Source organism: Lingula anatina, chromosome 1, assembly GCF_051362555.1.
Source record: "Lingula anatina isolate TDL-2025a chromosome 1, LinAna3.0, whole genome shotgun sequence".
NCBI lineage: Eukaryota > Metazoa > Brachiopoda > Lingulata > Lingulida > Lingulidae > Lingula > Lingula anatina.
Window position 1 is genome coordinate 51,300,644 of NC_141767.1, and position 17,323 is coordinate 51,317,966.

Consider the following 17,323-nt stretch of genomic DNA (forward strand, 5'->3'; position numbering starts at 1 on the left):
TAGCATCGGTGTGTACAGAAATCCTTTTTGGGACAAAATGGCATGTTGTGTGCACCACGTTGAAATCGGTGTAAAAAACGGATTATGTGCACTGAAAAAATTAACAAATTCATTTCCATTCAAGGTGATTGCAACAAGGCAGGCAGAGGAGTTCAGACAATGGGTAGTACGCACTGGATCAGCTATGTTTTTACTAACGGAACCACTAGAATCTCGTGTGTCGTCTGAATCTGATGTAAGTTGGGATAGGTGCTTGCGTAACCACGAGTATATATCAAATTGGTCTGAAAATATCAACCAAAGCACTTGGAGTATTAGCAAAAAGAAGGCAGTTGACTCAGTATTCAACATTGCGTTGGAGGTTAAGGAAGTAGAACGTATGGTAGAGCGTGTTGCGCGGTTTGGGGGCAAGATTGTGCGACCACCAAGGCAAGTTGAAAACGAACATGGGACCGTTACATATGCAACGGTAAAATCGGTTGTAGGAAACATTAACCACACTCTAATAAACTCCTCAGAATATTCAGGTGTATTTTTACCAGGCTTTAAATCAGAGAGTGAAAACGTCTCTGTTGACATGCAAAGCAATCACATGTTGTCTCACTTCGATCATGTTACATATGCTTGCCCAATGGGGGTGTCCAATCAAGTGTTGAAATGGTATGAAGATTGTTTTGGCATGGAGCGTTTTCTCATAAATAGGTAAGATCTTTACCAATCACTTTAATTCACTTTGCATGTATGTTTACAGTGATCAGTACTCCTATTTGTTATTTCATAATCACTGTTGTGACTTTTACAAAAGTTAATTAGAATATCTTCAATTGCCAACACTGCTCTGGGCCTGAACCTCAGTTTTTTCCCCACTATCTTTCATTTTCATCTGCTCAGACATGCTGAAACTGATGGTCCGATCAGTCATGACCTGGAACATTTGTCTGGACCAGTAAAAAATTGGACTTGTCCGATCCAAAGGACCGACAAGAGTTTGTAAGAGCCACAATTTTGAATTTACAGTCATCGTTCGCCATACTTTACTATTAAAATTATATAAAACCCAAAGTGTTTTTTTCCTTCCATTTCAAACTTTCACATTCACAAACAAAGTAAGCTACCTAATCGTACTGGTAGTATATGTCTCAAATTAATAGAGTAATTTTCTGTCCAACAAAAATCCATTCGGTCCAACAAATTTTTCATTACTGCCAGTCCAAATGTCCGGCCATTCTTAAAAGTTTTCAGCATGTCTGCCTGCTGAAAGTGAAAATTACCACTGGTTGCAATATGTTTTCACAATAACACATGCATGCTTTCTGCTCTAAGTAAAACTATAAAATATGAATAAGTATGCTAAAGACAAAAAAATGTAATACAATTGTAATAACTCAAGAAAACCACATATAAGTACTAGTAGATATTCAAATGACAATGTACATTTACTTTTGATGAAGTTGAGTCCATTTATCCTTCTAGTGATGAAGACAGATCTGAAGGGTTTCTTGTGGAAGGAAACGATGTTGGAATGAGGCTTATGGCAATGGAATACTGGAAATGTGCAGAGACTGGCGTCTCCTATCCTTGTGCCAAAGTTAATAGTCTAAAGATAGTTGTTGCCGAGCCACTGCCTGGACAAGGTATTAAGATATAGGCTAATCTTTGGCTTGATAAATCGTATGATGTGGTCCATTTGAAGAATATCTGGATATGTTGATATTTATAGTATAATGTTAACAAAACTTTAATTTTTACTAAACCAGCTAATGTTTTTTGGAATTTTTTATTTGCCCTGCTTCAACAGTTATTTTGTTTTCAGCATTTGTATTGAGTTATAATAAATTTATGCTTCACAGATGCTTGAAATGATAAGATTACTTCAATTTATTGCTCTGTAGTAGCTTTAAAAGACATGCAGATAACTTGAAGTAGTGCTAAGGAATTGGCTTTACATAGAAAACACCTGTATTAAGACACATTTCATATATATTTATATGTACTAGGATTGCACCATTTTTTTTATTTGGTCCCATTGCATAGTTTTATATGCAAACATAAAAATGTGAAAATAAACAAATTTATGTGTAAGGGGTATACTGTTCAAAACACATTTAGCATGCTTGGGGGCGGGGGGAATTTTTCAGTCCTGGCTTATCATCCTTGAAGAAATTAAAAGTCATTGTTTTAGTATAATTATTATTATGGGTTGTTTAATTTTTTATTTGTATGGCCGTATCTGCCTCTTGTAGAATATAAGATACTAAAACTACAAAATATTTTCAAAATTTTAGGTCCAAATCAGGTAGAGACTTTCCTTGAGCAGCATGATGGTCCAGGTGTGCAGCATATTGGTCTTCACACAGGCGATATAATCTCTTCCTCTCAGTTACTCAGAGACAGGGGTGTGGTCTTTCTCAAACCACCACCAGCATATTATTCTAAGGTAAAGCGAGAAAGGGTGAACTAGCAGTGCTTTAACTAACAAAAATGTTTCAGTTGATCGTTTTCTTCTTCTCTTCTTTTAATCAATATTGGTGAGTTGAAGTAGAGTATATGTTCATTTTTTAAAATCCCAAGTCCGTTATATAAGATTTCATTTGAAGCAGACTTATTTATAATAGAACTTTCATTTTTTTTTAAGCTTGGAAAATTAGCAGAGATAGAAAAGCTTGGCATGGATGCAAAGAGGTTACAGGAGTGTGGGGTGTTGGTAGATGATGAAGCTGATGCTGGGCAGCATGTAGAGAACTGTAACAGGATGGGTGTCAGGTAAGCATTGATTCAGACAAACACATTTTATAACATGCTGGTGATGTGACAAAGTTGAAAATAAAGTCATGTTGTAAAACATTTGAAATGTTTAGTCATAAAACTAGCATTCTTTAATAAGCATTATCCGATGATTTTTCTCATGTGGAATGTAATAAATTGTGAATAATATTATATGAAGAATGCATTTATTTGACATTTGTATGCAGGTACTTGTTGCAAATGTTCACAAGACCAATATTCAAGGAAGACACTTTCTTCATAGAAATCATTCAACGTTGTGGAGCTACTGGGTTTGGTGCAGGCAACATACGAGCTCTTTGGCGATCTGTTCAAGCTTTCTTAGATGAAAAGACTCATGTAACAGCTCAAAAGGAAGAAATCTCATCAACCGAACAAAAAAGTTGATACTTATTAACATATTTGGTAGTTTTCGATAAAATAATAGTATTTAACATGTTTGCTGTACACCTCAACACTGTATCTAAATGCTGAAGTGTGAAATAAACAACTTACGGGTGCTCCTGGACATCTAGCAGTTTGCTTATATATATGTGATAAGGACAAAGAGATTTTCAAATGTTTTAAATTATTTATTGTAGGAATGAAAGCTTTACACTTATTTGTTAATTCTTTAAATGTCAAACGTCAGAGTTGAATTTTTTTTACAATTACACATCACAAAGCATTTTCAGCAATTACACATCACAAAGCATTTTCAGCAGACAAAAAAAAGAGCCACTGCGAATAATGTTAACTGAGAATAACACCAATATCTACACAGACAGTACATAACACATTTCTGAAATGTACCACAGGAAAAGCTAGAAATTTTTCGTTTTGTGCATTCCTCAGTATTTAAAAAAATTAACTATGAAAACATTTAACACCATGCTGCTGCTTACCTGATGTCATAAGCACCAATTACATACTAGCATTGGGGACCAGCCCATGTTCAGTTATTACTACTATAGTGTGCATTTATAAATGAAGAAAATGTTGCTGTGTTGAACTGCGTCTCAGTATAAGTACATCTACTCTATGCTTAAAAATACAATTTATAAAGTGTAAAATAATATCTAAAATTAATGTAAGATTTGGTTTCAGATCAATTTCTTCAAATTGATAGGTGGTACAGCATAAGTATCTATAGGTTTTGTCTATAATGGGACAACAGTAAAAAAAAATATTGAATTTAAAAATACAAAATTAATTCTTTCAAAATGCCATCAGTTCCACCTTTGTAAGTATTCTTCTTTCCCCTTTTACTGGAACTTCTACTGCAGAAAACTCCCTTCTTTTCATAAAACTAATATCCAGCACCTTTAGACAAATTTTAACACGCTATTAAAATCTCTTTAATCTATCAAATTTGTCAGTGACCTATTTGAATTTCGCATGCATTTTTTTTTACTAAACATGAAAATTATTTAACTGTTAAAAACTAACTTTTGCACATCATCATGGTTTTGCTCCATTTATTATCAACTTAACATAAAGTGTAGCATTAAACAAAAAACATCACAGGCCCCCACCCCCCATTTTACTTCCCTTAAATAAATCAGCACTGTGCTACTGAATCTGGTCTTTTTCTAGGTTTTGGTGGAATGGATGGTTTTGCTACACCTGACTTACTGCGCTGGACTGGCTTTGCAGGCCCACTTCCCTCTGAATTTTCCTGACTCAGTTTGGCTATCCTGTCTTTTACACTCACTCCCCGTGATACCTCAGACTCTCTAGCTGAAACAGGCCGGGGTTTGAATTCAGTCAATGTTTGTGGTTGAGACCTAAATTGTACAGAAGCAGGCCTGGCTCTGGGTTGAAACATGGGTTTAACAGACCTGCTGGGTTTCTCAGGAGCTTTTGAACGGCCATTCAGTGGAGCCTCCTCATCACCTGGTATTACTTCATAGATATTTTCTCCAGTGGACTGATCTGTCCAAGGTTTGGGTGGTGGCTCATACAAAGGATCGCTGTCTAAGTCTGTGTTACTATTGTTATTGTTACTATTGTCAAACTTAAATTTCTGCTTCATGGCTGATACTATGCCCACTTGTGGTTCTGAAGGTGACTCTGAAGCATCTGTGTCTGCTATGGGTGACAAGGGTGCTGGTGGGGCTGGTCTTAGGGGTACTGGCTTCGACTGAGCTTGAGGGAGACTTGGTGGTTTAAGAGGTTGCTGTTGTCTTGTTGGTGGTTTCAGTGGTTTGGTGGGGAGCTGGTTAGGTCTGGTTAACTGACTAGGTCTGTTTGGTGGTGGCTGGAACTTGACTGGTGGAACACTAGGGCGTGGTGGAGGTTGATTTTGATTAGCACTGGACTGATCACTGTTTTCTGACCATGGTTTGGGTGGTCTTGCAGGCTTTCCTCCAGTTACATACCCACTGTCTTCATCACTGTTTTCAGAATCTGGCAAGTTGGCATAGACAGTTGGTCTCACTATTACTCTTGGCTTCTCAATGAATTTAGCATCTTTAAATGATGGTGTTCTGTTAGTTGTGCTCTGAAGTACTGGGTTGGAAATTGGCATCTTTGCAGATCCAGTGCTAGGTTGCCTGTTAACTGGGTCTTTAGGGACAGGTGCAGGTGGTGGTGGAGGTCTCTCTTGAACACTTTGAGCCGCTACTGCAGCAATACTAGGTGGGGGTCGAGGCTTGCTGGGAGATTTAACAGACGATTCAGATCTTCTTGAGGATTTAGGTGGGGCTGCATCCCTATTGAGTAAAATAATGATTTCATTGTTAACATAATTTATCAAAGATTTCTTTTAGTAAAAGATGATAGTATATAAAAATTAGTGAAAAATAAATATTTACTCATTTGAAAAAGAACCAAACGTTATTGACTTTCTTTTCTAGTTCTCAAACCATCCTAAGCTGTATTAAATTCCTGGCATTTAAATCTACCTAGTCTAATTATCTAGAGCTTGAATGTTCTGATACAATTAAATTTCATTTCACTTTCATAGGACAATACAAATGAGAGAAAATTACACATTTGCAGTAGGATTTTTAAAAACCTCCTTCCTACTAGTTTTAGAAGCATATTGCAAACAATTCTTACTTATATTTGTATGCAGCAGAAGCCTTCTGTCCCCACCAAACTTTGAGTTGCTCTCTGTATCGATAGGCGAAAAATCCACCAATCACAAGGAGAGGAACAATAAGCAGGAAGAAAATCAGGAGTCCTATCATTAACAAATTGTCACCTGAAACAAACAGGTAAAAATTCCATAGGGTAAAAATCATAAAAGAAATGGAGTTTTCAAAATCAACAAGAATGTATACATCCTTCAGTGCCACTTATCCAATAACAGAGAAAAAAAACCCATACTGATAAACAAAAACATAATATAATTGGAAACCCAGTAGCCTACATTGTTCATTGCAAAGCAGAAATTAAGGCATTTACATGCAGTGACCAGCAATTCCATATTATAAAGCAAAGCATTTGGTTATAATGTCACATTAGATGACATCCAAGTTACCTTGAGGTGGGATTTCTGTGGGTCTTATAGCAGTGTCAGAACTTTCAGTTGATTGTGCAACAGTGGAAGTAACAATGCTGTCTGTTTTATAAGTAACATTAAAAGATGTAACTGATACAGTAGAGGTAACTGACATTGAAGAAGTATCTAAAACAAAACATGCAAAAATAAAGGGTTATCACCTATAAGTATACACTAAAATAAAACAAGCACACATTTAGAAATCAGAATACAAAAGCAATAAGACAGTTAGTATAGCAGATGTGCTAGATCTGAAGACCATGAATCAAAGTGGAATTTGGCAATGCCATGCCAGCTGCAATTTATATAGATATCATGTAGACAAGTAAGCAGTGTCAACACAAAAAGTATCTAGTAAATGACTAAGCCAGAACTACAAAGAATCAATTTTTTATTTACAAGAACTAAAATGGGCAATTTTACTTTCTATAGCTAAACAGAACTAACCTAGTTCTAAAGTCTTAATCTCTAGTCTAATTGAAGTTAGTTTGATTGTATGCCCTAAACGGCATTTGAATATCTAATGATTTCCCATCACTGCCATTAGAGTACTATTTATGGGCTGCATATTTATTAACTACTGCCAAATGCTGCTGGTTCATGTATACCATTACATTTACACACATGTATACATTTACTAACTGTGTACACATGGATATGTAGCAGAGCTTACCTTTGTTGCTAGAGGCCGGTCCACTGTCTACACTTCCCCCATACCCCGGTGTGTTACATAACGGGGGAGCCAAGCCAACTTCACAGTGACAATTATTATTGCTGTTACATATCTAGAACAAAAACATCGAAAATATGATGTGTCTATGTTTAAAAATTATATTGTTCATATAGATTTTTAAAACACTTTGTCTTGTATAACATCAATAGAATGAAGAGCTTTGTGTTGTTACTAAGTTGTGTCATATAACTTACCCCGTTCTGATTACAATCCTCTGGACATGGAGCCACTCCAAGTTGGTCAAAAGACATACAGGTTTGGTTCACACATAGCTGAAATATCACGTGCAAATATGCAGTTTGATGAAAACAAATACATGATGATGATGATGATGATACAACACTCAAACAACAAGACATCTGCATGCAACTAAGATGCAATTTGTAAACTGTGCACATTTCGAGTTCATCAATTTGCAATCATACTATTAAACGTGTTTTTTTTTCCACAAAGTACCAAGCTTCAAAAACCTTTTAATATGAAATATACTGGAATCTTCTAAACTGTGGAGCAGAAAGTATGTCTTTTCATGACCCTTCTACTCACCAAAAAGACTGAGATATAAATTATATGAAACAACATCACATATTTATCACGATAAAACTACTTTGCTTACTTTATCTTCACCACACTTGGCACCATCTGGTGTCATGCCAGGATCAAGATCATTTAATCCAACATCCAAAATGGCAGATTTGCATTTTATTCTCACGCCATTCACATCTAGAGTTGTATATGGCAGCAGTCTGGACAGGGCCTCTCTCCAAAACATAAGTTTTTCATTCTGGTGTTGACAGTGGAGCATCCCACACATAGTATCTCTGAAATAACAAGTGAATGAAAATGACAAAAGTTAACATAATCATAACACTCCGATTTTCATTTCTAATCCAATTTTTCAAAAACATTTAATAATAATTTGGCATGAGCAACTCTTTCTTGAAGTCTCAATGTTGTAACAATGAGATCTCACCAGCCTACTTGAATCTAAAATACTATTGAAAATTCCTTAAAAATCCATATTTAGCACAAAAGATGCAAAACTTACTCCTGTTTGCAAGCAGTGTAATTGTCATGGATCCAGCTGTAGCCACAGTTGCCAAACTCACTTCCTCTCGTGTTCAGCCTAGTATAGCAGACTGGTGGCGACACCTGCCCAGTGCTCCCCCACAGCAGCTTACATTGGGCATCATGGGTAGTACACTTGCCCTGGTAGCAGTAGGACTGAAATATGAATGGCAAGATATTGTGCAAAGTTGAAGAGACTTAACGAAATACTGGCAAAAGACATGACAGTTAATCAACATACCAAGGTTCCACTTTACTAAATTGTTCTTTTAGCTTATAGAACCACTAGTCTGTAACATCTTAATGTTAATCAACCTTTACATACAATGATGTGTTAGTTGCCACTTTCAAGATGATATGATCATTCAGTTTGATACTGACTTGTCCACTTTTACAACTACGGCCATTCTGTACAAAAACATCTGCTGGGCAGTCCTCTGAATTCCCAGAACAGAACTCTGGCAGATCACACTCTCCAGCCACTGGCCGACACTCTGTGGCCATAGGTTTCATCTGGCAGGTCTGTAGGTTACAGCAGGTACCCGTAGCACAGGTGGCATTGGTCATCAGAGTACAGCTGCTGGCATTACAACACTTGTTTTTACATTCCTGGAATATTTACAATCATTCTGGTCATGCGCAGAATTAATGGAAGGTAGTTTTCTCTTTCTAGGAACACAAGGGTATTACAGCGTTGTAAATATCTCTTCACTGTTCTCAAATACAATTTGACTGCTTTTTCTCTTACTTTCTTGGAAAGGTTACAATGTAATAAGGTTGGGTACACCTGCAACGGCTACTGTTAGACTGGGTTCCCATGCATAGATCGATCCAAAAGGATAATTACCCCGTAATAGCTTTACTAGGCGTGACAGACATTTAAGCCGGTTAAGTTGATAGCAATTTAGTGAGACTCTCCAGGGAGATAGATCAATCCAAATATCTGTGGGAATGGTCCCTTAAACAGCATGCTATGAATAACAATGCAATACTTTTGCTTACTGGTTCTAAGTAATGGCTTAAATTCAAATGCAAAGGTTGGTAACAAAAACATACAGAGACCATCAATTAGAATGTTTGGTATACATATCCCAACATTCCTGTGGTTAAGGTATTTTTTGACATAACAGAAACCAAGAAATTTTGCTGACTACATTTCACTGAATGATATTGTTAATTTCTGAAAAAATTTGAAGGAAAAAAATCCACATAATATTTAGCACTCGCAGTCCTTCTCACCTCAGGTAAGCCACAGTCACACTGTTCGCCATCCTCTACAAAACCATTGCCACAGGTTGGGCTACCAAACAGCCTGGTAGGCTTGTTCCTCAAGCAGTAGTCCATTCCTATGTCAAATGCTTCCTGCAGCTCTTTTTTGGAGCAAGATGACCACTTGGTAGGGTTACCACTCCTGTGAAGGAAAAATTAAAATTGTTTCTCAGCTCAAAATCTTTTGTCCCGGTGTTGTAACTATAACTGTCCAATTTCAAGAAACCTGTTAAGGCGGCATAATTTCTTTTACATCATGACTCTACTCAGGATGTTTTGGAGCAACTTCATAATTTGAGATTGAAATTTGATGCAGGGAATTTAGATTAAACTTCTGAGTTGTTTGTGACTGCAAGATTAAGAGCAAATTTATGACAATGACTTCAACTTGTATCTGCTTATTTCTTAATAAAACTGTAATCCTCTGATATTGAAAATGCTTCAAGTAAAGTTGTGAAAAAGCCTTTTTAACAACAAGACAATTGGACCCAAAATGGCCAAACTAAGTTTCCAAATGATCAGTTAACATTCCCCAACAGCCTTAAATTTTTTATATCCAATATGAAGCAACCTGGTGACTCCCAACTAGACCAATATTACCCACGTAAAAGATATCTCTGTGAATTATGGCCTGTGATATTCAAGTTGTCAACATTGCCGTAGTGTCACCACCATGTGATTCTGCTTACCCTGTTGTTGCAGCCATGATGCACCTCTGTTCTGGACATTTACACACACTCAGGTTATCATGTGTCATGCCAAAGTTGTGTCCCATCTCATGGGCTACTGTGGTGCCTACTGGACCAGGGAGCTCGCTGTGATCCTAGAAGATATATTAATTTAAAATTATATAAATTTAGAAAATTTACTCCATCTTTTCACACAAAAAAATTTACCAGTTTATAAATTGCTATAAAATGCATGTAATGAAGATATTAAGTTTGCTACATTCTTCTATGTAATTCTATTATGAAGTCTATCTGAGTTTATTCCATAATGCTTTTAACAAAATTTTTTACAAATTACATGCATAAGAAAACAAACACTAAATGGAACACTAAGAAACCTGAAATCGTTTGATGAAGCAGCTTTTCCATTACAACAAATGCTTAACAAAGTTGAAAATTTGTGAGAATAAATGAAAGGTGTGCAGGGATATAGCAATTATATAAAAGCAAGTATGTATCGTGCAGCACAGCATCAATTTCTTTTAAAAAACTTTTTTTTAGATAGCTGCATTACAAACTTTGATACATTTATATTATCATAATTTTATCAACCAAGTCATTCTTATCTGAACCAAGTGTAAGTAAACTACAGACAAGGTCAACAATTGTAACTTCAGTCGGAAGACTGTCCATAGGAAGGCTGTATTTCCTAACATATAGTCTGTAGTATACCTAAACCATGCTGGGCTGAAAGTGCTACTTCATTAGTAATCACCATTCCGGTTAGTAACTAGGAACCACTGTAAGAAGTCATGCAGCATAACCACTAAACCACACTACAGAACAACATTATTATTTCAATAGAAAAGCACCAGCACTCCCAGTTTCCTTCCAGCATTGTGAACAGATCAAATATGGTATGAAACAAGTACATACATCTTATCAAGTTTTACATGCAAATCAACTGACACCAGGAAAGGTTAATATTCCTTTAGTACCAGGGTTTATATTAGAGGAGCTACACTCAAGATGTTGAGCATATCTTTTATTCATATGTCAAAGAACTCACATTAAATGACAAAATAAAGATTTTCAACTACTGACTCAATTAACATCTCCAAGGTTCTATATTGTTAAAGAAATAATACATAAAAAGAAATAAGATCATAAGACACTGCTTGACTATTAAATCTTTTTGAAGTTACCACATCAAGCATTTGCCTTAAACAGTAGTTTTTCTTAGTGCTTTGGGAACCAAAGAAATATAACAGTTTTCATTATTTTCAGTGAAAAATGAAACTTAAAAAGTTTTATAAAACAATATTCTAACTCTTGACCTGGTAACAAAGGGGTATCGTTTATGTCAAAAATCCACTTACAGTAACAGATTCTCTCTAAAATGCATGAGTTCACAATGACAATTTATGTCATTTCAGTAATACTACACTACAGAACACCTGAATTTGTAACAAACAATATAACAAAAGCAAAATGTGTACACAGTGAAATAACAAGGAAAACCAACTAGTGTGAAAGAAAACTTCCTACCCTAACAACACCCCCTGAATACCGGAAGGAACACATAGGAGTCTGAGATGCTTTCCCCAGAATTCTGTTTGCAAATACACCACCTCTGAAATAAGGTATAAACAAAAACAGACACAATGAGTGCACACCTAAAAAGCAGCTAGTGCTATGTGCATTGAGCTCTGCACAGATTAAAGTATGGCCAATTTTGGCAGTTCAGCAATTTATTAACATGTGCAATTGATTCACTATTCCTGAAATCATAATGAAGAGAAATTTTGTAAAATGTGAAGTACATGATATATATATATATATGAATCTGCAACCCAACCATAAACCATACACAGAGGCCAACTTCTCTTCATAAGCCTCTGTGAATCAATCTTCCATGATTATTTATATACCCATACTGCCTGCCTATCTATTAGTAACTTTGCATTCTGTGTCTTTCAGCCCAGTTACCATACCAGCAAGTCAATTGCAAGCAGCTAAAGCCATATTTCTCGCTGAATTATCTCGAGTTGTCCTCGTGCATCCCAAGCAGTTGTGTTCACCAATTCTACTACCTAAAGACCAGGACAACATAAAAGACCTGCTCTTCCTGTACAAACCTACCGTATTAACACCGCCAGAGTAGCGATATGTGCATATGGGACGCTTGAGAGCTTTACCCACAATGCCATCTTTAAATGATTGACCACTGAAAATGGCATAATGAACAAAACAGAGTAAGACAGAGGGCTGGATACATTGCAATAACTTATTAAGAATATTAATCTTGTCTTACATCATTTTTCCATAACTGCTTGGAATTTAAATCCTGTCAAACCATATTCCTTTGTTTTTGTCAGCTAAACAAATGCTAAAAAGACATTTCTACTAGATTTCAACATTTTACTCTTCAGAAAATTCTTCAATTGTTTTATATAAATATACTGGTATTGTGTTTGGTCAGTCTTTTTTTAACTTACGTGATAAGTTGGCCGTTATCATTGGGAAAGTGGGGGTTGAGAAATGTTTTTCTATAGGAGAGAAAGTTGTTGAGGGTTACATCAGCATCCTGATCTACTATAATCTTATCCCCACTGTCCCACACCTCCACTCCTACCAATGCCACATAGATGTCTAGCTCATTGTATAACTGAAAACACATTGCAATACATTAATGAGAAATATTAGCACCATGTGTGAGATGTTTGACAACTACATAGTTAGAAAGGCAACAGCATCATCAACTGGTTAGCAAATCTTATGGTAGATGTACCTCAAATGGTATTACATACAATGTGATACAAAAACAAAAATTATTTTCCAAATATTATGTTTTTCCACTAATTGTAACTTATAATCTAAATTACTTTAAATATCAAATAGAACAGTTACAGGATTTTTACTTACAGCACTGACAATGTTGCCAATTTCTTTACTCCTCTGGATTACTTTTGCAACATTTTTTCCATGCATGTCAAACTAAAATAAATCAATAAATTTAGAAAGGAAAAGGGTAATAAGACAAAAAAGTTTTGTGATAACAAAACATTATCTGAACAGAGACATCCAATAGAAATGTGCCGACATGTAATAGCTACTTAATCTCAAAGACAGAGGGAAAAGATAAAAGAGAAATATAGTAGTTATCTGAGTATGAAGGAGATATTTTCAAATTAGTAAGGTGGGGGGCAGTTGTACCTGTCTTGGACTCAGTGTGGATTGAATAATGATCTTTGATTGATTACAGAGACAGAGTAAAGTAGTCCATTATACTTCTGAATACCAATTTACTGACCTGTCTGTGATCACTAACTAAGAATAATTCCACGTATCTGGTCTTTTTACCACTATTATAGGGACCCCTGATGGCTCTGCGAAGCTGGAGAAAACAGTACAGTATAGAATATCACTTTAAAAGACATATTCAGATAATTTCTAAAATCTTAAACCTAATCACAATAAAAAATAAAATAAAAAACTTCTGGAAGTTAAGAAAAAGAAGAATGATACAGCATAAAATAAAAACAAATCTACTGAAAATGTTAATAGGCAAGAATACAAAAGGTAATGCAGACATGGTAATGAAATACATATCCCACATTGTATATAGAAAATATACCCATGTTAGATGACCCCTAGATTACTCAAATAATCTGATCTTATCTCAATCTCTTGTGAATATCAGCTTTCTTAAACAAATTATCATGATCAATTTGCTCACTGTTTGTAATTTCATGTGGTTATATATAGCATGTAAAACCCCTATGGCATGAAGACATGCAACCAATGGCTTAAAGCTTACCCTGTGTAAGTGTTTAGAGTTAAGTGAACGGTGGTAAAATGAAGGGAAATCATGGGCATGGTCACCAGTACCTTAAAAAGAGTTAAAAATAGTTTAACAAATACAATATTAAGCATTCATTTGAGTGAAAGTGAGCCCTATATTGTCTTCCAAAGTAAAGCACAAAGCCTTAGTCATAGTGCCCTTTAATGACTTTTTAGAAGTTCTCATTCAAGGTGTCCACTTTTTAAAAATCATTTTATCTTCAAATTTACATATTTTTTTCTGCCCAATATACCCTGAGCCACATCCAGTTTACTTACCACATCTCAGATGCTGCTCATGTCTATCTGATGCTCTAAATACATGATGATGAAAGCCTGTAGAACCAGCTACTGGCTGAATATAATACTGCTCTGTACCATCTTGAAATAACCCACTGGAAAGGGTGAACATATGACACTTTTTCAGTTTTTTGTACTTTTGCCACCATATACAAGCAGAATAAGAGATCTCTTTACCACCAGGTTACAAAATGAAATGCGTTTTTTTTTTTTTTTTTTTTTCTTTTTTTTTTTTAACAAGTGTCCTGTGCTTTACCAACTAAAACTTATCACAAAATTCTGGAAGAGTGAATCACTGAAAAAAACTTGCTACAAACCACATCATATATTCTAACTACATAATAGTACCAAAACATGAAAGTCACGGAAGCATGAAATTGTTTATATCTAATTTTCAGACAAACATGTTAATGGGATGAATAAGGAACAAACATCTAAATAAGACTGCTACAAAGCTATTTTACAATCACTGGCCCTAATACAGTTCACAAAAAAAATTCATTCTTATCAATAAATAATGATTTTCCCAGTATAGATGTACATATGGATCTGTGTGCAGCATTATGAAATTAACGAAACATGTTTCAAGATAAGGAGGACATGGCCTGTGAAGGCAGCATTTTCCTGCTGCTTCTTAGCATTATCAACAAATTTTTAAAGTTTCTAGAGACCTTTTGCATGTAATATTACTTGTGAGGCAGTGGCCATCCTTGCTGGCGACACTGTCAAAAACATTGAGGATTTTTTTACAAATGAATAGACAAATAAGATTTCAAGCTCTATCAATAATCCATGGACTAGTAAAACATTTAAAATGCTAGAAAGGATCCTATAGCTAGATGTATAGAACTTTGACATGATCACATCATCATATCATATAAAAAGTCAGAAACTATCTTTTTAAGTTTAATTTCATGCTGTTCTAAGGCGAAAGGCCGCTTTTCTCTGGTTATCCATCAACTGGTTACATTCATACACTACACCTTTTTCGCATTAGTGTATGAAGAGAAGAATGCTAGGAAATAGTTAAAGTCAATTTAAAAAGATTTATTCAAAATTAAAATCTTAATGAAAATCAATAATATATTACCAAAACTGACCGGAGTTGTTGATTATATAGTCAACAGCAGAGAAAACACATCACATTATGTTATTTAACCAATAAACCTTTATTTCCTCAACCACAAAATGACCCTTACCTTAACCCATCACAGGTACTTAGTGCTATTAGAGATTCCTCTTCATGTCTGATCTTCCCATGATAAAAACAGTGATGGTTTTTCTGAAAGGAAACAAATATGGAACATTTATTGGTTGTTTATTAAATAAATTAAGTATGTTCTCATGTATGTTATTTTTCAATTAGTACAATAGACATCTGATACTTAGTATAATTTGTATCAGATAAAATGTGGAATCATTCTTAACAATATGAGAATCAATCTGATATGTTTGTTTTTGAAAGGCACATGATACCACTAAGTCTTTTAAAACAAAAGTATCATTGTTTTTTCTTCAGTGCAAACTGCTGTATAACTATTTGTAAAATTAAACTAAACAAAGCCATATGTAACAGGCGTTTCCAAGTATATCTCACTGACTGCAGCAAAACACCAATGTTAAGACCAGTTCACACATTGACCAATATGGACTGGAAAAAACTGACCTCACAGATTCTGCTAAACAATCTGGTTGTCTAATCACATCAATTAGTCTCTATCAAGTCTAAGTTTGTACCAGTGTTAACATGCCTGTAGAGTAATTAATAACTGTGAACAGTAATAGCACCTGCAGCAAATTTCTAGGGCAAGAACAGAGCATTGTTCAAAGGTGACTAACCCACATATTTCTCACTGTTAACTGACTTTGTTTGAAGTAACCACCCCTCGATTTCCACCTTTATTCATTAAGCTTTCTGACACTTAACACCCTTGTTCTCAGACCACACGTCTGCTGGAACTGTTCTTACTGCCAGACTGCAAAAACCACAAGATCCAGTTATCCAAATTCCTAACAAGTTACTCAACAGAATCAAGGTGCCAAATTTGACTTGTTAATCAGTTTCGTTATCACAATGGCCTTTTTTGTCTCACCTAATCAAGTAACAGTTCCATGATACTACACTGCTAGCTGCCTGTTTAAACAGAGAGGTTGCAACCTGGTTGAACATGAAAAACTGGATCAATATGTAGTTCACTTTCCCAGCCAAAGCATCACTGTCTGCCATGCACATCTACAATGTCATTTATTGGTGCAAACAGCTCTTCCAGAATGTAGACCCTATTCTCACTGACAAATCACCACACCCATTGGTGACTTGTTGTCTAACCTAGCAACTGTCTAGCCACAAGAACAGCAAACCTGATACCTTGAACAGTCACTTCAGTGCAAAGACACCTTTCTAACTAATTTTCATTGTAGTCTGTGATTCCAATTCAGCTAATTACAGTGTACCCTATCAATTTGTTGGTGCAAACCTTAATACTGTTGCACAAGCTACAGTGTATACAAACACTTAATATGTTTTAATTTAACTTTTAATCATAATTATTTATGATACATGTCCTTCCATTGCAAATCCATTACTTATATATCTATAATAGACTACAAGCACACGGCAATCTTAGGAGAAAACCCTATCATATTGAGAATTCTTGGTACATCACATAGTGGAAGAAATGCACCTCTCCATGGGCAATAGGAAGGGATGAACAATTTATCTTTTTGACAGCAAAAATGCCACTCTAAATCTGTTTGATCTAGGTTCTATGCCAGTAATGAAGCACACAGATATTGCAATAAATGGGTCCACTTTTTCAGAAAAAGACCTCCCCTCCCCCCCTCATTAAAATTTTCTGGTTATGTGTCTTCCCATTCTTATGCCTTGCATATGGTAAAGGCAATAAAAACATCAAAATGTATAAATGCAAGTACACTGGCCATTTTACAATTACCAATCAAGCTATCTTAAGAAATACAGCAGGAACACTTCTCCAAGAGGTAAAAGAGTGCATAACCATTTAATCTCCATTTCATGATCCACAGACTGATTCCATAACTATAGCACTGAACATTAATTTTATAAATGACTTTAAAGGCATCAAATCTGTGTGGTTATATAACAAATGAAAGATGGACACCTTCATTTAAAGGATGATGCACATGTGCTGC

The 17,323-nt window shown here is 35.4% G+C and overlaps 2 protein-coding genes across 5 annotated transcripts in view; one reads left to right on the top strand and one right to left on the bottom strand.

Moving 5' to 3' along the window:
* LOC106153565 (4-hydroxyphenylpyruvate dioxygenase-like protein) lies at nucleotides 1-3,460 on the top strand. Its single transcript, XM_013527538.2, has 5 exons — nucleotides 1-702; nucleotides 1,474-1,634; nucleotides 2,286-2,437; nucleotides 2,636-2,763; nucleotides 2,973-3,460. Exons 1-5 carry the CDS (start codon nucleotides 38-40, stop codon nucleotides 3,169-3,171), a joined length of 1,305 nt encoding a protein of 434 aa, XP_013382992.2. The 5' UTR covers nucleotides 1-37; the 3' UTR covers nucleotides 3,172-3,460.
* LOC106168005 (disintegrin and metalloproteinase domain-containing protein 9) overlaps nucleotides 3,336-17,323 on the bottom strand; it is a 27,238-nt gene continuing 13,250 nt past the window's right edge. Inside the window, exons 5-21 of one of the 4 annotated variants that reach the window (XM_087008126.1) lie at nucleotides 15,352-15,434; nucleotides 14,132-14,247; nucleotides 13,830-13,900; nucleotides 13,323-13,406; nucleotides 12,935-13,006; nucleotides 12,508-12,677; nucleotides 11,558-11,642; nucleotides 10,031-10,164; nucleotides 9,312-9,483; nucleotides 8,454-8,681; nucleotides 8,053-8,228; nucleotides 7,621-7,825; nucleotides 7,199-7,276; nucleotides 6,945-7,056; nucleotides 6,251-6,397; nucleotides 5,827-5,971; nucleotides 3,336-5,477 (exon numbers count right to left, since the gene is read on the bottom strand). In XM_087008126.1, coding sequence (XP_086864252.1) covers nucleotides 4,325-5,477; nucleotides 5,827-5,971; nucleotides 6,251-6,397; nucleotides 6,945-7,056; nucleotides 7,199-7,276; nucleotides 7,621-7,825; nucleotides 8,053-8,228; nucleotides 8,454-8,681; nucleotides 9,312-9,483; nucleotides 10,031-10,164; nucleotides 11,558-11,642; nucleotides 12,508-12,677; nucleotides 12,935-13,006; nucleotides 13,323-13,406; nucleotides 13,830-13,900; nucleotides 14,132-14,247; nucleotides 15,352-15,434 — 3,231 coding nt within the window. In that variant the 3' untranslated portion in view covers nucleotides 3,336-4,324. Of the gene's footprint in view, nucleotides 5,478-5,826; nucleotides 5,972-6,250; nucleotides 6,398-6,944; nucleotides 7,057-7,198; nucleotides 7,277-7,620; nucleotides 7,826-8,052; nucleotides 8,229-8,453; nucleotides 8,682-9,311; nucleotides 9,484-10,030; nucleotides 10,165-11,557; nucleotides 11,643-12,151; nucleotides 12,237-12,507; nucleotides 12,678-12,934; nucleotides 13,007-13,322; nucleotides 13,407-13,829; nucleotides 13,901-14,131; nucleotides 14,248-15,351; nucleotides 15,435-17,323 lie in introns of all 4 variants that reach the window. The other 3 variants (XM_087008131.1, XM_087008120.1, XM_087008138.1) reach the window with 3 other exon arrangements.

Excerpts from the sequence above, each read along its gene's own strand:
- LOC106153565 (XM_013527538.2), top strand. The coding sequence starts at position 38 with ATGGCATGTTGTGTGCACCACGTTGAAATCGGTGTAAAAAACGGATTA. Across the intron at positions 703-1,473 it reads GAGCGTTTTCTCATAAATAG|TGATGAAGACAGATCTGAAG; the intron begins GTAAGATCTTTA and ends TTATCCTTCTAG. Across the intron at positions 1,635-2,285 it reads CGAGCCACTGCCTGGACAAG|GTCCAAATCAGGTAGAGACT; the intron begins GTATTAAGATAT and ends TCAAAATTTTAG.